Source organism: Chanodichthys erythropterus, chromosome 13 (assembly GCF_024489055.1).
Source record: "Chanodichthys erythropterus isolate Z2021 chromosome 13, ASM2448905v1, whole genome shotgun sequence".
Taxonomy (NCBI): Eukaryota; Metazoa; Chordata; class Actinopteri; order Cypriniformes; family Xenocyprididae; genus Chanodichthys; species Chanodichthys erythropterus.
The window spans coordinates 53,194,592-53,215,975 of NC_090233.1; the positions used below are offsets into that span (position 1 = coordinate 53,194,592).

The 21,384-nt window shown below is 42.3% G+C and overlaps 1 protein-coding gene across 2 annotated transcripts in view; it reads right to left on the reverse strand.

Moving 5' to 3' along the window:
* Positions 1-2,403: 2,403 nt before the first annotated feature.
* Positions 2,404-21,384, reverse strand: part of LOC137033595 (endoplasmic reticulum chaperone BiP-like) — a 44,618-nt gene continuing 25,637 nt past the window's right edge. Inside the window, exons 4-10 of one of the 2 annotated variants that reach the window (XM_067405608.1) lie at positions 20,426-20,657; positions 20,197-20,334; positions 19,993-20,105; positions 18,925-19,315; positions 6,562-6,799; positions 3,476-3,643; positions 2,404-3,369 (exon numbers count right to left, since the gene is read on the reverse strand). In XM_067405608.1, coding sequence (XP_067261709.1) covers positions 2,804-3,369; positions 3,476-3,643; positions 6,562-6,799; positions 18,925-19,315; positions 19,993-20,105; positions 20,197-20,334; positions 20,426-20,657 — 1,846 coding nt within the window. In that variant the 3' untranslated portion in view covers positions 2,404-2,803. The remainder of the gene's footprint in view (positions 3,370-3,475; positions 3,644-6,561; positions 6,800-18,924; positions 19,316-19,992; positions 20,106-20,196; positions 20,335-20,425; positions 20,658-21,384) is intronic. The other variant, XM_067405607.1, reaches the window with a different exon arrangement.

Sequence of the window (21,384 nt, forward strand, 5' to 3'; positions counted from 1 at the left end):
TTGATAAAACACACATAAGCAGTCTTTCAGAATGCTCTCAATAACAGCCTAGATCAGATGCATTCTATGCATTAGTGAGTGTGGAGGAGCTGATGGGGTGTCGCTCTGGGACGGGTGAGTATGAGGCTGGGAGGGAAAAATCACACTAGACTACACCACTGATTACAGTCTGTTGTCAAGGAGGAAATTAACAAAGACTGTTTTGCTATTCTTTTCCAGATTGTATCATTTTCTCAGGTGTTGCATTTAAAGCAAATAATTGCTTTTTCCTGTTTTCTGCTTCTTGTTGAATCATAGAACTAATTAAAATAATTGTAATAAAAAAGTAATCAATTCTGCTTATTTCTGTACATAAATTTAATTTTTGGGTGAACTATCCCTTTAACGCATTATAGTCCTTCACATTTATTGCGATCTCACAATTCTGGCCAGTTGATAAAAGCTAGAATATCCAAATCAAGAAAAGATCCTTTTCCTATTTAGCACCTAAACTTTGGAACAATCTTCTAGCATTGTTCAGGAAGCAGACACACTCTGTCAGTTTAAATCTAGACTAAAAACACTTATCTTTAACCTGGCATACAGATAACACATTATAAATTTATGTTTTCAAATCAGTTAAATGATTGTTAGGCTGCATAAATTAGGTCAGCCAGAACTGAGAACACTTCTTATAACACCAGATGTACTCGTTACATCAGAAGAAGAATGGCATACACTAATATTAGTCTTTCTTTATCCCGTTTATCCCGAGGTTACCGTAGTCATGATTGTAATACATCTTCACTGAACTGGCCCCCCGACTGAGTCTGGTGTCTGATAAGGTTTTTTTCTCCATTCTGTCACCTTTGGGTTCCTTGCCACTGTCGCCCCTGTCTTGCTTAGTCGGGGACACTTGATATTCAACATTATTACTGATCTGCCTGCATTGACACCATTGTATGTGTGTAACTGAACTGAGCTGGACGATGACCTCACTGTTTTCTCCAGAACTACTGTATAGATACAATATGAATAAATACTGAACTTACTCAAGCTGGACAATGACTCTATTTTCATCTAGAGCTGCTGTACAGCCAAATTTATGTTCCTGTTATCACTGAAAAGCTGCTTTGAAACAATCTGCATTGTCAACTTGACTCAAACACATACTCTTGCATGGTAATTTTATAACAAATGTTTATTGTTTAATTGCTGAATTTAATAAATTACTTTTTGGATGCTACATAAAAATTTACCCAGAACCCCTGAACTCCCTCCCTCTCAGAACTGCCTGAGAATAGCAGCATCGAGCCTCAAACCAGGCTGACTAAATCTCCACCGGAGTGAACAGAAACAAAAAAACAAATGCAACTTTTTAAAGCACTTCTTTCCCACAAGTCTTTCCCGAAGAGATTTCGTGGCTTCCTGGTCACTCGGTTCGTACAAAAATGTTCAATATGTACACCAGTGCCACTTCTAGCCCTTGTGCGGTCTTCGTTTGAGGGGCTACACTCAGGGTCTTCAGGGTCTCTGGAGACCCCAGGCAACAAAATGTAATATTGTAACAATATAATATATATATATTTTAAAACAATGTAATTTTACTCTGTTTATTAATGTTTTTACTCCACATTTGTGCAGTTTTTGGAGGATTTGTGATTTCTTTTAAATGTATGTAAATAAATTTAAAAATATATATTTTTTTAATAGGTTTTTATGCAAAAACAGCTTTTTATGTAAAATTCACTTTATAAAAGACCCACATTTCTAACTTTCATTAATGGGGGTAACATGGATAATTTGACATGGTTTAGTGTGAGATTTTTGCCCATCTTTTGGAAAATGCAGTTTTAAGAGTAAAAAAAACTATCACTTTTACCAGCAGATGGCAGCAGAGCTCCACTATTTGCTGTTTGACTGACTGAAAGACTCTTTTCACAAGTATTTTTCAGTTGGATTCATATCTAAATGTTATGAAACCACAATTATAACAATAAAAATTACTTTTTGTCAAAGTTTAACATTTTTTGTACTGTAAAAAATCAGTTTTTCAATAATGTAATCTCCAGACACCCCGCTTAGAAATTTGACAAAATCCATTCTCAAAATCAGAAACAACGCACAACACCCATAGACAGAAATGAAGTGGCACACTTCCAACAATGCAAAAAACATCCTCAATACAAAATGGGCATGCTCACACACACACGCGCACACACAAATATATATATATATATATTTTTTTTAAATATATATATTTTTTATTTTTATTATAAAATTATTATTGAAAAAGTGATTTTGTCCAGTACAAAAAATGCTAAACTTTGACAAAAAGTAATTTTTATTGTTATAATTGAGATTTCATTATATTGATAGAAATGTGGGCCTTATATAAAATAAATTTAACATAAAAAGCTGTTTTTGTATAAAAAACCTATTGAAAAAAGATTTATTTATTTATATAAATTCAAAAAATATCACAAACCCTACAAAAATGTTGAGTGAAAACATTAATACACAGAGTAAAATTATTATTATTTTTTAAATAATTTGTTGCCTGGGGTCTCCACAGACCCCGAAGGCCATGAGAAACTTTTTTTTTTTACACCAACATAAAAACAAGATATCATTACAGTGTTTTTTTTTTTATTTGTAAATCTTAAAAGTGTTAACCACCGTTCAAAGTCTCATGCCATTTGGACAAAGAGAACATTTTTTTAATTCAAGCAAACATCATTTGCGGGTCAAAAAGACCCCGAAGACCATATGAGGGCTAGAGAGGCGAGGGCATCAACGCAACTGAGCAGAGTCACTGGACGATCTACAACTCGTCCTTTTCGCCCTGCTCGTCGCCCTCTTCTGGTGGCGGGCCGCCCGCGCTGCCGTACAGCTTGCTCACGATGGGCTGCACGACCTCCTCCAGCTCCTTCTTCTTGGCCTGGAAGTCTTCGAGTTCTGCTTCCTGATGAGACTCCAACCACTCGATCTTCTCCTCGACCGCCTTCTCGATGGCTTCTTTATCTTCGGACGACAGCTTGCCGCCGAGCTTCTCCTTGTCGCCGATCTTGTTCTTCAGAGAGTAGGCGTAGTTCTCCAGCTCGTTGCGGGCGTCGATGCGCTCCTTCAGCTTCTTGTCCTCGTCGGCGAAGTGCTTGGCTTCGTTCACCATGCGCTCTAAGTCTTCGGGTGTCAGGCGGTTCTGGTCGTTGGTGATGGTGATCTTGTTCTTGTTTCCTGTGCCTTTGTCCTCAGCAGTGACGCGGAGGATTCCGTTTATATCGATGTCAAAGGTGACCTCGATCTGAGGGACGCCGCGGGGTGCAGGAGGGATGCCGGTCAGGTCAAAGGTTCCCAGAAGGAGGTTATCCTTGGTCAGGGGATGTTCACCTGGGAACAGGCAGAGAGAGAGTGAAAACCAGAACTGATTCTATTCAGAAGATTGAAACGGCCTAAAGTGTAGCAAAATGTATGTTCGCTAAAATCTTTGGCTTACCTTCATAAACTTTGATGGTCACGGTTGACTGGTCGTCAGAAGCGGTGGAGAAGATCTGGGATTTCTTGGTGGGCACGACAGTGTTCCTGGGAATAAGCTTGGTCATCACTCCTCCAACAGTCTCAATTCCCAGGGTCAAAGGGCACACGTCCAGAAGCACCAGGTCACCTGATCAACAGGATTCAGTCATTAATCATCTCACAAAAAAAGGTTGACTGAGGCAAAATCAAAATAAAGATTATTTTGGTCAGTACAGAGATCATGATTATTTAACACAATCGTTAACTTTGGCAACATCATGAATTATTTATTTATTTATTTATTTTATGAAATCATCTTTTTCCATTTTTTTTTTTAAATAAAAAAATAATTTGAACAGTGGATTTCCTTGAACTTTACATATAATTTACCATATATATATATATACATAAAGTTTATTTTATATAGCGCCTTTACAGGTAACCTCTCAAAACGCTTTACAGACATAGAGATAAAAAAAAGAAATAAAAATCATATACATGGCAGTACATGTACATTTACGTATACCATATATACACTAAGATTTTTAATGTTTTTAAAAGAAGTTTTGTCTGCTCACCAAGGCTACATACATCATGTGACACTGAAGACTGGAGTAATGATGCTGAAAATTCAGCTTTGATCACAGAAATAAATTACTTTGTGAAATATATTCAAATAGAAAACAGTTATTTTAAATTGTAATAATATTTCACAATATTACTGTTTAAAACAGTACTGTTTAAAAACATTAAATAAACAAAGTACTGTTTAAAAACATTAAAAATCTTAGTAGTTCCAAACTTTTGGACTGTACTGTGTGTATATATATATATATATATATATATATATATATATATATATATATATATATATATATATATATATATATATATATATATATAATATGCATATACAAACCCACATACCCACAAACACCTTCAACAATTAAATCACATCCTAAAAAAGTGGGTTTTAAGGACTGACTTAAAAACACTAAAAGATTTGACCTGTCTTATCTCAATGGGGAGAGAATTCCAAAGTTTAGGTGCACAAACGGAAAAAGCCCGGTCACCCATAGAGCGCAAATGAGTAGGAGGAACAACCAAATGGCTAGAATCAGAGGAACGGCGATCACGTCTCTGAGTATAGACAGTTAAAAGTTGTGACAAATAATGCGGAGCCATTCCATGTAAGGCCTTGTAGGTCAGCATAAGAATTTAAAATCAATCTGGATCCTGACAGGACTCTAAAACTGGAGAAATATGGTCCCTAGTCCTGGACCTGGTCCTTGTCAGGATCCTAGCGGCCGAATTTTGAATGGATTGTAATTTGTTCAAGGTAGATTTTGGGATCCCAGCAAGAAGTGCATTGCAGTAATTGTTGTGTGAAAAAACAAGTGTTAATCAGTTTTTCAGTAACAGGGGGCGCAGTCTTACAATATTTCTTAAATGAAAATATGAATTTTTAATGGTGTTTTGTACATGAGAATCAAATGTTAAGTTCGTATCAAAAATCACCCCCAAATATTTTTATTTTGTTTGAAATTTTAGCACAGAGCCTTCCACATTAATGGTTAAAGGACCAGATTTATTCACTTGATGGGGAGAGCCGATAAGTATCACTTCTGTTTTCTCACAGTTAAGACGTCCAACTTTTTATCTCAGAAATGCAGTGTTCAACAAAACCAATAGCTGCATTAACAGCAGTTTTTGTATGAATATAAATTTGGGTGTCATCAGCATAAAAATGGAAATTAAGACCAAGAGATCTCAAAAGCTGACCAAAAGGAGAGATGTACATGCTAAAAAGAAGGGGACTCAGAATTGAACCCTGAGAGACACCAAATTGAACTGAACCAACTTCGGACCGACATCCACTCAAGGCAATAAACTGTCTACGGTCGGAAAAATAAGACTTAAACCATTTTAATACAGTATCATTAGTAACCAAAGGTAGATTCCATGCGAGTGAGTAATAGACAGTGATCTACTGAGTCAAAGGCTGCAGTTAAATCAAGAAGGATCAATATTGAAGGACAGCCAGAATCCACAGCAATCAACACGTCATTCGTAACTTTAACTAGAGCAGTTTCACTGCTATGGAATATATATAAACTTCTTTATTACTATACATTTATTTCATAATACAGTAGTCAACATTTGAAGTGGATCAAAACCTTTCATCAAAGTTGTTGTAAAACCTTCTTATCAGGACATCTTGGTTCTTAGGACAACTTTGATTAACTTTTTTGATCCACTTCAAATGTTGAAAACTATATATTTAATTCATATAATTTAAAATATTTATATATATAAAATCTAGTATGTAATTTGATTTTTTAATTAAAATGTAATAATGTAAGTAAATAATGTAAAAATAAGCAAAAATAAAATAAGTGATGCTGTTTTCAGTTTAAAAAAAGTAAATTTCATGCGTTTTGGTCATTCTTTTACACCGCAACAGTTTTTTGGGGCCTGAAAACGCAAACATTTGAAAACGGGAAGTTTTTGAAAACAATACCATTATCATCTCTGTGTAAACTACAAAAATGCGAATTTGTGAAAACTGTGATGTCATGTGCATGCGTGTTACGTGTTCAGTATATAGATGCATAGTGTTTCTTTACAAAGTGACATCGCCATCTACTGGCCAGGCAGCAGAATAAAGCGGTTTTAGTCGTTTACACAGATCCGTGTGAACAGGGATTGTTTTGATAATGTTGTCTGTATGCAGAAAACACAAAGAAAAAACTTTTCAGTTTTTAGTACATCATTGTCATGTAAATGTATCCTAAATCAAAACAGTTGAGATCAACGGATGTTGCACTAATGATGTAGTGCACTTCTCCACAACCTATGGCAGGGTGAAAGTCACTGCTGTAAAGTGAGAAGCGATGCGATGGATTTATAACACAAAAGTTAAAACGAGAGCATCATTTTTAAATGGAATACAGCACAATAATAATTTTAACTTGATTATTTTGTTGTCATAGTCGATGGAAGATTTAGTGGTAATTGATTTTATTGTTCTTTATTCAGAGCTTTTGGACTTTGAGATGGACTCACCGCTGTCCTCTTCTCCGGACAGAACTCCAGCCTGAATGGCGGCTCCATACGCCACAGCCTCTATGGGGTTGATTCCTCCAGAAATCTCTTTGCCGTTGAAGAACTCTTTCACCAGCTGCTGGATCTTGGGGATTCGAGTGGAGCCGCCGACCAAGACGATCTCATCGATGTCAGACTTCTTCAGGTCAGAATCTTCCAGAACCTTCTGCACTGGTTTCAAGGTGGAGCGGAACAAATCCTGCGAGGGAAAACACAAAAAACACGGTTTATTTTAGAATTGTTAATAAAAACTCATGTATTTATTAGGGGTTTAACGGTACATATATTCGTCCCGGTCCATACTGTATAGACATCACGGTTCAGTTCATGCAGTTAAATGACAAAAAACTGGCTAGAGAAAGACAACATTTTGTTCTACAATTTAAACTTATTATTAGTGGTGTTTGCTAAAGGCAAAGCATCTGTCATGATCACCGTCTGTTCCTGTCAGTTCCCGGACTACATCTCCCATCATCCTCTCTGCCACTCACCAGCACACACTTAACACTAATCACTAATCATCACACCCAGCTGCAGCTCATTACCAGGACAATAAAAGACTCATACACACATCACCTCACTGCTAGGTCTTGTTTTCCCTGTGTTGCATTACCAAGCGTTATATCCTGTCTGCCTGTCCTGTGTTACCGTTCCTGCCTGTCTCCTGTTTGTTGACCCGTTGCTGCCTGTCCTGACCATCGCCTGCATCCTGACTACGATTCTGCCTGTTCCTTGTTGTTCCCGTTTGCTCCCGTTTGACCCTGCCTGTATGACAACGCTCACTGTAAATAAAGCTTTGCATTTGGATCCCTACCTGAGTCCCGCCTTCGTTACAGAAGACCTAGCCAACACAGATCCAGCAGCTTTCGTGAGTGTTCCTGTCATTACCACCATGAATCCATCCGCCCAGTTGATCGGTCTCCGTCAGGGAGATAGATGCATTGAGGATTATGTAACCGACTTTATTGAACTGGCGCATTTGACCTGCTTTACCGAGGAGTGTCTTATGATATTTTTTCGCGGTGGACTATCTGACCCGCTCAGTGCTGTCATGCCGATACATGATCCAAACGGGACGTTGGAACAGTATGTTGAACAGGCTTTACTACTGAGCGGATCTCCCTTTACTGTGGGTGTTGCAGAAGAACGCGACACCATGCTTGATCACGTAATGGATACCGCATCAAAGAACATTCACAAAATGGCGGCCACCATTACAACAACACCAGTCTATGTCCCAGCTGATCTCCATGAGCAACGTCACACCTTCGCTGATCGCCCAGAGTCACGTCACGTCTCCGCTGATCGCCCAGAGTCACGTCACGTCACGTCTCCGCTGATCGCCCAGAGTCACGTCACGTCACGTCTCCGCTGATCGCCCAGAGTCACGTCACGTCACGTCTCCGCTGATCGCCCAGAGTCACGTCACGTCACGTCTCCGCTGATCGCCCAGAGTCACGTCACGTCACGTCTCCGCTGATCGCCCAGAGTCACGTCACGTCACGTCTCCGCTGATCGCCCAGAGTCACGTCACGTCACGTCTCCGCTGATCGCCCAGAGTCACGTCACGTCTCCGCTGATCGCCCAGAGTCACGTCACGTCTCCGCTGATCGCCCAGAGTCACGTCACGTCTCCGCTGATCGCCCAGAGTCACGTCACGTCTCCGCTGATCGCCCAGAGTCACGTCACGTCTCCGCTGATCGCCCAGAGTCACGTCACGTCTCCGCTGATCGCCCAGAGTCACGTCACGTCTCCGCTGATCGCCCAGAGTCACGTCACGTCTCGTCTCCGCTGATCGCCCAGAGTCACGTCACGTCTCCGCTGATCGCCCAGAGTCACGTCACGTCTCCGCTGATCGCCCAGAGTCACGTCACGTCTCCGCTGATCGCCCAGAGTCACGTCACGTCTCCGCTGATCGCCCAGAGTCACGTCACGTCTCCGCTGATCGCCCAGAGTCACGTCACGTCTCCGCTGATCGCCCAGAGTCACGTCACGTCTCCGCTGATCGCCCAGAGTCACGTCACGTCACGTCTCCGCTGATCGCCCAGAGTCACGTCACGTCTCCGCTGATCGCCCAGAGTCACGTCACGTCTCCGCTGATCGCCCAGAGTCACGTCACGTCTCCGCTGATCGCCCAGAGTCACGTCACGTCTCCGCTGATCGCCCAGAGTCACGTCACGTCTCCGCTGATCGCCCAGAGTCACGTCACGTCTCCGCTGATCGCCCAGAGTCACGTCACGTCTCCGCTGATCGCCCAGAGTCAAGTCACGTCTCGTCTCCGCTGATCGCCCAGAGTCACGTCACGTCTCGTCTCCGCTGATCGCCCAGAGTCACGTCACGTCTCGTCTCCGCTGATCGCCCAGAGTCACGTCTCGTCTCGTCTCCGCTGATCGCCCAGAGTCACGTCACGTCTCGTCTCCGCTGATCGCCCAGAGTCACGTCACGTCTCGTCTCCGCTGATCGCCCAGAGTCACGTCACGTCTCGTCTCCGCTGATTGCCCAGAGTCACGTCACGTCTCGTCTCCGCTGATCGCCCAGAGTCACGTCACGTCTCGTCTCCGCTGATCGCCCAGAGTCACGTCACGTCTCGTCTCCGCTGATCGCCCAGAGTCACGTCTCCGCTGATCGCCCAGAGTCACGTCACGTCGCTGGTCCTGTCCGAGAGCGGAGAGGATTGCGTTCCAGCATGAATGATCCTCCACTGACTACAGCACGAGCAGCTGGCATTCCGAAACCCACGGCCGCTTCGCCCTCAAGCTCGCCGGTTGCAACGCCCTCAAGTTCGCCGGTTGCAACGCTCTCAAGTTCGCCGGTTGCAACGCTCTCAAGTTCGCCGGTTGCAACGCTCTCAAGTTCGCCGGTTGCAACGCTCTCAAGTTCGCCGGTTGCAACGCTCTCAAGTTCGCCGGTTGCAACGCTCTAAAGTTCGCCGGTTGCTATGGAGTCAAGCGCCTTGGACGCGATGGACAAGATGGCTGCATTGCCAGTGCCCACGGGCAAGATGGCCGCTCCAGCCAGTGAGGCCGCTCCAGCCAGTGAGCCCGCTCCAGAGCCCGATCCAGCCAGTGAGTCTGCTCCAGCACAGCCTGCTCTCCTGGTCTGTCCTGTCTTGGCCCAGAGAGTCGTGCTCACTTTCTATGTCTTGGCTGTCCTGCGTGCGTTGAGGAACTCGAGCTCTATGGACTTTGTAACAGTCTACCAGCCCAAACCGTCTGCTGTCGTCCCAGAGCAGCCCGATCCGTCCGCTGTCGTGTCAGAGCAGCCCGAGTCGCCAGCTGTCGTCCCAGAGCAGCCCCAGCCTGAGCCTGCTGCCATCACTGAGCTGTCCGCTCTCCTTGATACGGCCACAGAGGCCGTCACCGAGCTGTCCGCTCTCCCTGATATGACCACTGAGCACCCTTGGTCAGCTCTGCCTCCGCCGGCCAGGCCGCCTGCACTGCCGCTGCCGCCGCCCAAGCGTTCTGCCCTGCTGGTGCCAACCAGGCCTTCGGTCCAGGGGGGGGGGCAGTATACCTGAGGGTGGGGAGCTTGTGGGTGGGGACCCTGCTCAACCATGGCCATTAAGGGCCACTGAACTGTTATGGCCATCTCTGAATCTCTGGAGCCGATTCATGGACTGGCGCTGGCTCTCGAGCGGACTCATGGACTGAAGCTGGCTTTGGAGCGGACTCATGGACTGGAGCTGGCTCTGGAGCCGATTCATGGACTGGAGCGGGCTCTGGAGCGGATTCATGGACTGGCGCTGGCTCTGGAGCGGACTCATGGACTGGAGCTGGCTCTGGAGCGGATTCATGGACTGGAGCGGGCTCTGGAGCGGATTCATGGACTGGAGCGGGCTCTGGAGCGGATTCATGGACTGGCGCTGGCTCTGGAGCGGACTCATGGACTGGAGCTGGCTCTGGAGCGGACTCATGGACTGGAGCTGGCTCTGGAGCGGACTCATGGACTGGAGCTGGCTCTGGAGCGGACTCATGGACTGGAGCTGGCTCTGGAGCAGATTCATGGACTGGAGCTGGCTCTCGAGCGGACTCATGGACTGGAGCTGGCTCTGGAGCGGATTCATGGACTGGCGCTGGCTCTCGAGCGGACTCATGGACTGGAGCTGGCTCTGGAGCGGATTCATGGACTGGAGCTGGCTCTGGAGTGGATTCATGGACTGGCGCTGGCTCTGGAGCGGACTCATGGACTGGAGCTGGCTCTGGAGCGGACTCATGGACTGGAGCGGGCTCTGGAGCGGATTCATGGACTGGCGCTGGCTCTCGAGCGGACTCTTGACTGGAGCTGGCTCTGGAGCGGACTCATGGACTGGAGCGGGCTCTGGAGCGGATTCATGGACTGGAGCTGGCTCTGGAGCGGACTCTTGACTGGAGCTGGCTCTGGAGCGGACTCATGGACTGGAGCTGGCTCTGGAGCGGTCTCATGGACTGCAGCGGGCTCTGGAGCGGACTCATGGACTGCAGCGGGCTCTGGAGCGGACTCATGGACTGGAGCTGGCTCTGGAGTGGACTCATGGACTGGAGCTGGCTCTGGAGCGGACTCATGGACTGGAGCTGGCTCTGGAGCGGATTCATGGACTGGAGCTGGCTCTGGAGTGGATTCATGGACTGGCGCTGGCTCTCGAGCGGACTCATGGACTGGAGCTGGCTCTGGAGCGGACTCATGGACTGGAGCGGGCTCTGGAGCGGACTCATGGACTGGCGCTGGCTCTCGAGCGGACTCATGGACTGGAGCTGGCTCTGGAGCGGACTCTTGACTGGAGCTGGCTCTGGAGCGGACTCATGGACTGGAGCTGGCTCTGGAGCGGACTCATGGACTGCAGCGGGCTCTGGAGCGGACTCATGGACTGGAGCTGGCTCTGGAGTGGACTCATGGACTGGAGCTGGCTCTGGAGTGGACTCATGGACTGGAGCTGGCTCTGGAGCGGACTCATGGACTGGAGCTGGCTCTGGAGCTGACTCATGGACTGGAACGGGCTCTGGAGCGGACTCATGGACTGGAGCAAATGCTTTGAAGTGACGCTAAAGGGAGCGAGGATATATCATTTCACTTGATTCAATTCCTCTGTCCTCGCATCTTTTCCTTGTGTCCTTCCCTTGCATCCTGAAAGGGTGGAGCTATGACACGAGGAAAGGAAGCGAGGAAAGGAAACGAGGATGCACAAATAAGAATTGAGAAGCACCCATGGACTGGAGCGGGCTGTGGAGCAGACTCATGGGCCCTGTTCCAAATGGCACACTCCGGACTTGTGGATTTCCTCAGAGTCCACACTTTGGTGACGTCATGTAGTGCAGACCTATAGGGACTGGAACAGGCTCAGTTAACAACAGGACATAATCTAAGAAATAACTGAGTGATGTACGAGGCCCCTCATGTATTAATTGAGACTTTAAGGGTTGATTTAAGCCTTCACAAAAAAAGTCTATGAGAACACAATCAGGCAGATCGGAAAAATGTGCCAAATCCAAAAACTCATGAATATATACCTCTAGCGGTTGCATGCCCTGTTCTAGGGTTAAAAAGCTGCTGGATCCTCTTGTGGCCGAGTATTCTGTTATGGAGGGACTGAATCGAGAGGCGTGCGGATCCATATGCAAAGCTTTATTTCCAAAACATAGTCAAAAAAAGGCAAGGGTCTGACAATAGCAACCAGGTATTTAGAGGGCAAGACAGAAGAGTAATCCAGGGACAAGTGTGGTCATTCTGTGGAAAACCGTATCCAAGAGAGCTAGGCAAACGAATAATCCAGGGGAAACAGGCAATAGTCTAATAGAGGTGCAAAGAGAGTCCAAAGGGCAAGGCGAGAGAGAAGTCCAAGACAGGTGGGTAATTAGGAAACAAGACGAGACTAGACTTTGACTAAAACTAGAAACTCACACAAGGACTGGGAACAGGCTCCATTAAGTAGCTACGCTGAACAGCACAAACGCTAAACAATACTCAACAGTGAGAGAGAGGAAGTCCATGGCTTATGTAGGGTGTGTGATTGGCTGCAGCTGTGTGTGTGTAATCAGTGCAATAGGTTGTTTGCAATCACGTGGTTCTGGTGACGCACAAAATTCCGTTGGAGGGCAAGCAGTGAAAATTGGAATGGAAGAGATGGGGATAAGTCCTTTCTTTGCTGGTTTAGAAAGGTATAAACAGAAAATCACAAGATATGTTGGATGCGATCCTTATGCTATGAAGAGGAGCGACTTTTCCGCTGAATTAAAAGACTTTCCTGCCATCGAGGAGACAGATATAGAGGATGTAAAGCTGCCGTCATGCCATGTTCAGTTCTAGTCTGGGTTTGTTTATATCGCGCTGCCTTTCTACTAGTGAAGTTAGAGCAGTATTTTGATTTTCTGTCGTGATTGTGAAAAATGTCGCCATTGTAGGTAATTTATGCTGAATCGAGAATTGTAATAGGAACTCACAATATCGTTCAAAAAAAAAAAAAGGACGATAATTGAATTTTCGCCTTAAAAGGTGAGGGAAGACGACTAGCAAATGTAATAATGTCACTAAATAAACCCACTGCCTTTCACTCAAAATAATCACATACTTTGCTGAGTTTTATATTTGGTTTTTGTGTAATAATTAACATTATGTTTTAGAGTATGATCACTCGGCTTGTGAATGATTATAACTTGCACACAGCCACTTCAAAACTGTTCACGAGCTTCTATGGGTTTGATTTTGGTTGTCATTGGTTGAAATAAATACAAAAATACAGCGTGTCTGTGTCCTGAATGTGACCCTCCGATTCTCCTCCGTGGTCATATGGGAAAGTGAATATTTACAAAAACAACATTAAAACAAGCAGCGATGAAAGGGCCCTCGCACCCGAGCTCACTGCCACCCGTTGGCCTTAGGAAAACAGAGAACAGTGGTCGACATGCATGTAAGCGAATGAATACAGGAGAATTATGCCATTAAGTCATTTCGAATTGCCACACTTCCTGCTGCCAACAGGTGGCGCTTTGACCATAACCAAATATTGCGATATAGATGTGTTCAGACCCGGACTGTTATCAAACACGTGAAGTTTGGAGCAGATCGGACATCATATGCCTGAGCTACAACAACTTCCTGTTTCATGGCGTTTATCGCATACATTAACACTTAGCCAAGTGTTGCATGATTTAACGTGTTTCTAGTATGTTTGGTACTTTGTGGCATATTAAATTTGTGGTTCTGGGAGGGAATTACAGTGTAAAGCATGCCATTTCCTGTTGCCAGCAGGTGGCGCTATGACTAACGGAATATTGGCATATAGATATGTTCAGGCCAGGACTCTTATCACACATGTGAAATTTGGAGCAGATCGGACATAGTATGCCTGAGTTACAACGGCTTCCTTTTTCATGGCGGAACAACAGACTTTGTCATGCCGCCACGGACACGCCCTTCAACGAAAACTCTAAATCTTCGCAATTTAACGTCACAAAGGCCTTTAGATTAGACTGACAAAAAATGAAATTGATCTGATTAAATCTCTAGGAGGAGTTAATCACAGTGTAAAACATGTAATTTTCTGTTGCCCCCAGGTGGCGCTATGACTGTAACTGAATATTGGCATATAGATGTCTTCAGGTCAGGACTCTAATAAAACATGTGAAGTTTGGGGCAGATCAGACATTGTTTGCCCGAGTTACAACAACTTCCTGTTTCATGGCAAAACATCGAAATTTGCCAGGCCGCCACGAACACGCCCTTCAGCAAAAACTCTAGATCTTCGCAATTTAACGTCTCAAAGGCCTTTAGATTAGACTGACAAAATATGATGTTGATCTGATTAAATCTCTAGGAAGAGTTTGTTAAAGTACAACGCCTGGAAAAGGCAAAAACTGCCCAAATTTTGCAAAGAAAATTAAAAATATCTCACTTCCTGTTGGTTTTCAGATTTCACTCCAAGAGACTTTTTTGTAAGTATTGGGCTGTTAGATGTGTGTACCAAATTTCATACCTGTACGTGAAACGTAGTGTCAGGGGCACTTTGTTGAAATTTTGTAGGTGGCGCTATCGAGCCATTTTGCCACACTTAATTCTGAAACCCATATCAGACGTAAATTTTCACCACTTCTGACGCATCTGCAAAGTTTCATGAGTTTTCGAGTATGTTTCGGCCCTCAAAAAAGTGATTCACCTTACATGGCGTAACATCAGACTTTGTCAGTCACCACGGACACGCCCTTCAACTAAAACTCAAGATCTTTGCGATTTAACATCTCAAAGGCCTTAAGATTAGACTGGCCATATATGATGTTCATCTGGTTTAATCTCTATGAGAAGTTAATCACAGTGTAAAACATGTCATTTCCTGTTGCCTCCAGGTGGCGCTATGACTGTAGCTGAATATTGTCATATAGATGTCTTCAGGTCAGGACTCTAATAAAACATGTGAAGTTTGGGGCAGATCAGACATTGTATGCCCGAGTTACAACAACTTCCTGTTTCATTGCGAAACATCGAAATTTGCCAGGCCGACACGGACACGCCCTTCAGCGAAAACTCTAGATCTTCGCAATTTAACGTGTCAAAGGCCTTTAGATTAGACTGACCAAATATGATGTTGATCTGATTAAAGCTCTAGGAGGAGTTCGTTAAAGTACAACATGTGGAAATGTCAAAAACTGCCAAAATTTTGTAGAGAAAATTCAAAATATCTCACTTCCTGTTGGGTTTACAAACTTTGCACCCAGGGGCTTTTTTGTAGGTATTGGGCTGTTACATCTGTCTACCGAATTTCATAACTGTACGTGAAACGTAGCACGAAGGGCGTTTAATTGAAATTTTGTAGGTGGCGCTATCGAGCCATTTTGCCACACCTAATTCTGAAACCCATATCAGATGTACATTTTCACCACTTCTGACGCATGTGCAAAGTTTCATGAGTTTTTGAGAACGTTTAGGCCCTCAAAAATGTGATTCATTTTGGAGAAGAAAAAAATTTTGGCTGAGCAATTCCAATAGGGTCCTCACACCATCGGTGCTCAGGCCCTAACTAGTTACATTTACACGCTTCCAACAAATAAATAGATCGATTTCTGTCAGCTTGTTGAACACATTTATTTCATTTGGACATTTTCTACCATACGATGGCTGATCGAAGCAGCAGCGCGTGACACTGTTCCAGAGCCGGCCCTCCCTATAAGCGAACTAAGCGGCTGCTTAGGGCCCCGCCGCCACCAGGGGGCCCCCAAGAGCAAATAAAATGACAGCTTGATTTTGACATTGCGCATTCTATCAGTTGCAGTTCTGGCGCATCCGTCTCAATACTGTAAAACGTGATGTTCATTCGCATCATATGTTACACTCACTCACAGGACACTGCACTTATCGCAATCACAAAAGTTCATTATTTGCATGTGCTTTAAAGCATTGCCGGTTAAACATTTCATTCGCGTGCTGTTCTTAACCAGAAGCATGCATGCACACTAAAAGCCTGTCAAACAGCCTCCGATTAGTGGACTTTATCTTTTGCATCTGCACTAATACTGTCAAATACACACAAAGTTTAAATAAACAGAGTTGATTATGTCTAAAGTGAAAGTAATCAGTTGAGATAAAATCGGATGCGCGTCTGTATTTTAGATGTGTGCCGGTCTTAAAGAAACAAGCCTAAAGCCCCGGGTATACTTCTCTTCTCTTCTCTTCTCTTCTCTTCTCTTCTCTTCTCTTCTCTTCTCTTCTCTTCTCTTCTCTTCTCTTCTCTTCTCTTATACTTCAGACGCGTCCTAGCGCATTTGCATTATGTATTATGTTTGGAACCTCACATGCCCCGAAATCGCGAGGGAAAACATAAGACTGCGAGTTAAATTAATTATATAATACATATAATCTGGTAGTAAAATATAAAGTGTCGCGCATTTTATTGATGCAAAGATGAATGGGATATGTGTATTTTGTACATCATTTGGAACTGCTTTTTATTCACTAAGCAGGATCGGAGAAGAAAAATAGTGCATCCACCATTGCAACATAGTTCAGAAGATACACCAAGAGAACAAGAAACAAAAACGATGGAGAAGGCATGCTTCTGAGTAATAGTAAACATGCTGCCCTTGTCCTTAAAGGTGCCCTAGATTCAAAATTTGAATTTACCTTGGCATAGTTGAATAACAAGATTTCAGTACATGGAAAAGACATACATTGAGTTTCAAACTCCATTGCTTTCTCTTTCTTATGTAAATCTCATTTGTTTAAAAGACTTCCGGAAAACACGCAGATCTCAACATAACACCAACTGTTTCGTAACAGTCGGGGTGTACGACCCAATATTTGCATATGCCAGCCCATGTTCCCAACATTATGAAATGCATTAGACAAGGGCAGCCATTTAACGTCTGGATGTGCACAGCTGAATCATCAGACTAGGTAAGCAAGCCAGAACAACAGCGAAAAATGGCAGATGGAGCAATAATAACTGACATGATCCATGATATCATGATATTTTTAGTTATATTTGTGAATTGTCTTTCTAAATGTTTCGTTAGCATGTTGCTAATGTACTGTTAAATGTGTTTAAAGTTACCATCGTTTCTTACTGAGACAAGAGCCGTCGCTATTTTCATTATTAAACACTTGCAGTCTGTATAATTCATAAACAACTTCATTCTTTATAAATCTCTCCAACAGTGTAGCATTAGCAGTTAGCCATGGAGCATAGCCTCAAACTCATACAGAATCAAACGTAAACATCTAAATAAATACTTTACTCACATAATTCGAAGCATGCATACAGCTTGCATGACGAACATCTTGTAAAGATCCATTTGAGGGTTATATTAGCTGTGTGAACTTTGTAAATGTGCTGTAATATAATCGAGAGCTCGTGTGGCAGGGAACAGGCGAATTAAAGGGGAAGCGCACTGAAAAAAATCAGTGCATAGTTAATGATGCCCCAAAATAGGCAGTTAAAAAAATGAATTAAAAAAAAACTATGGGGTATTTTGAGCTGAAATTTCACAGACACATTCAGGGGACACCTCAGACTTATATTACATCTTTTTAAAAAAAAGTTCTAGGGCACCTTTAAAGGGATAGTTCAGCCAAAAATGAAAATTCTGTTATCATTATTTTTACTCACTCTCGTATTGTTCCAAACCTGTATTAATTTCTTTCTTCTGCTGAACACAAAATAAAAAAATATATTTTGAAGAATGTGGGTGTATAACCAACCATTTGGTGTTTTGTTTTTTTTTCAAAATATCTTATTTTATTTTGTGTTCAGCAGAAGAAAGAAACTCATACAGGTTTGGAACAATATGAGGGTGAGTAAATGATGACAGAATTTTCATTTTTGGGTGAACTATCCCTTTAATGTTAATAATATATTTATTATTGTTATCTTAATTTCTTACAGGTCCATCTAAACTGTTAATTTTATGTAATTATTTAAGTATTTATTTTAACACTGTCCATTCTATACATTTACATTTATTTTTTATATAAAAAGATACTGTTTATCATTAATTATTTTAACCGAGGGGCCCCCAAATGAAATTCTGCTTAGGGCCCCATCAAAGCTAGGGCCGGCCCTGCACTGTTCTCATGGTAACCAGATCAACATTGTGAACAGAATACTACAAAACTGAAGTGAAAATACCAAATTATGATGAAATAGGATACAATCTTCTCCTCCCTGCAAACGATAGCATGAATGTAAATATTTAACCAAGTCAAAAAGGTAAGCAAGTATCCATATTAATTTACGTTAAGTATCAGCAGACGCAAAACGCTATAAAAGGCGACATCTTTTAAAATCAAAAAACGAAATAAGTTATAAAAAACGGTATAAGTTAAGTAAACGATATAAACACCGTCTGGGTTCTCAATTTTATCGATTTGAGCAACCATAAACGACGCAAAACATGCGAATTTTGAGTTTTTGATAGGATTCCTATATAGAAACATCACTCCCTCCCTGCCCTCCAGACTCATTCGCACTGCTGCTGTGACGTCATGTGCGAACAACCTATGGATGATGCAAAATTTAGTGTAGTGCAAGAGTCCATACAAAACAGAACTGGGATCATGACAGATTGATTTAAAAAAGAATTAAAACAAGTCGTTTGTTTCAATTTTATTTTTAGTTTCTATTTACTTTATTCATTTTTATTTTAATTTTAGTAATTTAGTACTTAAACAAAAATGAATAAAATAAATAGAAATAAAAAAACTAAAAAAAAAACTAAAAGGAAATTAACAATAAAGCTGAAATAAATGAAACTAAAATAAATAATATTAGATAAGAAAGATTACGTTTATTTCAGTTTTATTTCTATTCATGATTTTTGTTGTTGTTGTTGTTTATATTAATGCTACAGATGTGTCTGCTCTCACCATGTTGAGCTCCTCAAACTTGGCACGGGTCAGAGTTTCAGAGAAGTCTTCGCCCTCGAAGAAGGACTCGATCTCGATGCGGGCCTGGTGCTGGGCAGACAGCGCTCTCTTGGCCTTCTCCACCTCACGGCGCAGCTTCTGCACGGCACGGTTGTCCTTGCGCACGTCCTTTCCGGTTTTCTTCTTGTACAGCTTGATGAAGTGCTCCATGACACGCTGGTCGAAATCTACACCACCCAGGTGAGTGTCTCCATTGGTGGCCACCACCTCGAACACGCCGTTGTCGATGGTCAGCAGGGACACGTCGAAGGTGCCGCCGCCCAGATCGAGTACCAGGATGTTCTTCTCACCATCCTTCTTGTCCAGACCGTAAGCCATGGCGGCAGCAGTTCTGTGAAGAGCAACGAGACGTCCATCAGGGTTACAGTCATTAACGAGAACTAAAAAAACAATTGTTACTTGAAATTAAATAAATTTTAACTATATTAAATATACTATATTTGAATATTTAATATTAGTTTAACTTGAAGTACTAAAATAACTAAAACTAATAATTAATAACTATATACATGTTAAAAATAATTGTGACTAAACAAAATTACTAAACCTTTAACCAATTAAAATATGCATTAAAAAAACTAAACGTATTTATTTCCGCAAGTTGTCAGTAAAACATTTCGAATTTTTGTTTAGTTTAACTTGAAGAACTAAAATAACTAGAAATGAAAAAAAAAACTAAATATATTTTTTAAAATAACTAAAGTAATATAAATAAACCTTAAACTTATTTTATTTCGCTAGCTAACTAAAACTTTAAAAAAATTAAATAAAAACTATATACATATTTTAAAATTAATAAAATATGTAACTAAAAATTAATAAAAACTATATACATATTTGAAAAAAATAAAGTGTGATAAAACAAAAATGACTAAACTTAGAATAAAATTAAAATATATTTTAAAACATTTTCATTTTATTTCAGCTCGCTGTCAATGCAAGTCTTCTAATGCTATACTAAAGAAAACGATCTGTTTTACAACAAAGCAAGTGTAACAAGGTTCTTACGGCTCGTTGATGATCCTCATGACCTTCAGACCAGCGATGGTTGCTGCATCTTTGGTGGCCTGGCGCTGGGCGTCGTTGAAATAAGCGGGCACAGTGACCACAGCATGTGTGACCTTTAAAAAGAGCAGAACTGAATTAGATGGAGTTTCACTGACAGCAGCTGTTGGCCTCAATGTTTCCTGTGTGCTGAAACCAAAACTTTACCTTGTGTCCCAGGTAAGCCTCTGCAGTTTCCTTCATCTTAGTCAGAACCATTGCAGAGATTTCCTCAGGGGCAAAAGTCTTCAGTTGACCTGATCCAATATCCAACTGGATGAGAGGTTTGTTGTTCTTCTCAATAACCTGGAAGAGACAAAGCAGGTGTTTAGCATTCCCCATCGAAGACAAAGGGATGCAGGGCTCTGGCACAATACAGGTTCACAGACGGGTGTACCTTAAAGGGAAAGTATTTAATGTCCTGCTGCATGGAGGAGTCGTCCCACGTGCGGCCGATCAACCGCTTGACATTAAAAACAGTGTTCTCAGGGTTGGAGGTCAGCTGGTTCTTCGCAGCGTCTCCAATGAGACGCTCTCCTTCAGCGGTGAAGGCCACATATGATGGAGTGATGCGGTTTCCCTGGTCATTGGCGATGATCTCAACACGGTTGTTCTTGTACACTCCAACACTGATGAAAAGAGAAAACAGTATAAGTACACAGTAATAATGTTTATTATGAAGTATAAGGGAGAAATTATTTAAAGCTGAGCATGTATGCATGTATTAATATATATTTAATATATAGCTATGTGTAACAGAGTTTAATAATGGTTGTTAAATTCAGCTTAAATTGGGAAAACTAGCCATTGGCTGTTGTGTTGCTGGCGTTTGTGCACATGATATTGCAGGGCGGAGCTATGTAAATCAGCAGAGTCTCATATCTCTTTCTGCTGGTAAGTCACATCAATGATTGCTTCATCTTAATAACTAAGTTTGGATCGTTTTCAATCCCAAGTCTGAACTTTAAACTACACAAAAGTTTTCTTATTTTGTCTGACAGCTTCTAGTTGTGTTAGTCGAGTCAAATATGTGTTATTTGTGACTTTAAAATGAATAGTGTGTTAATTGGCCTGCTTGTGAACTCTGAACTTCCGTTTATTTTATTTAAGACTTCTCATGCAACATCGATGCACTGTACGCTGATCAGTCTTTTGGTGCTGTTTGTTCCAGTCTTGTCTTGTCCCAGGCCCAGTAAAGCAACTTTGAGTGACCATCCACCTGATCTCAGCCTGAATTATTCCATCCTATATATAAACCAAATATTCAGACATTACAGTTTACAAACAGTTTATTTGGTTTAATTAAAAAAAAAAGGAATATGACAAGATCTCTGTAACATGCAGCACGGGGGAACG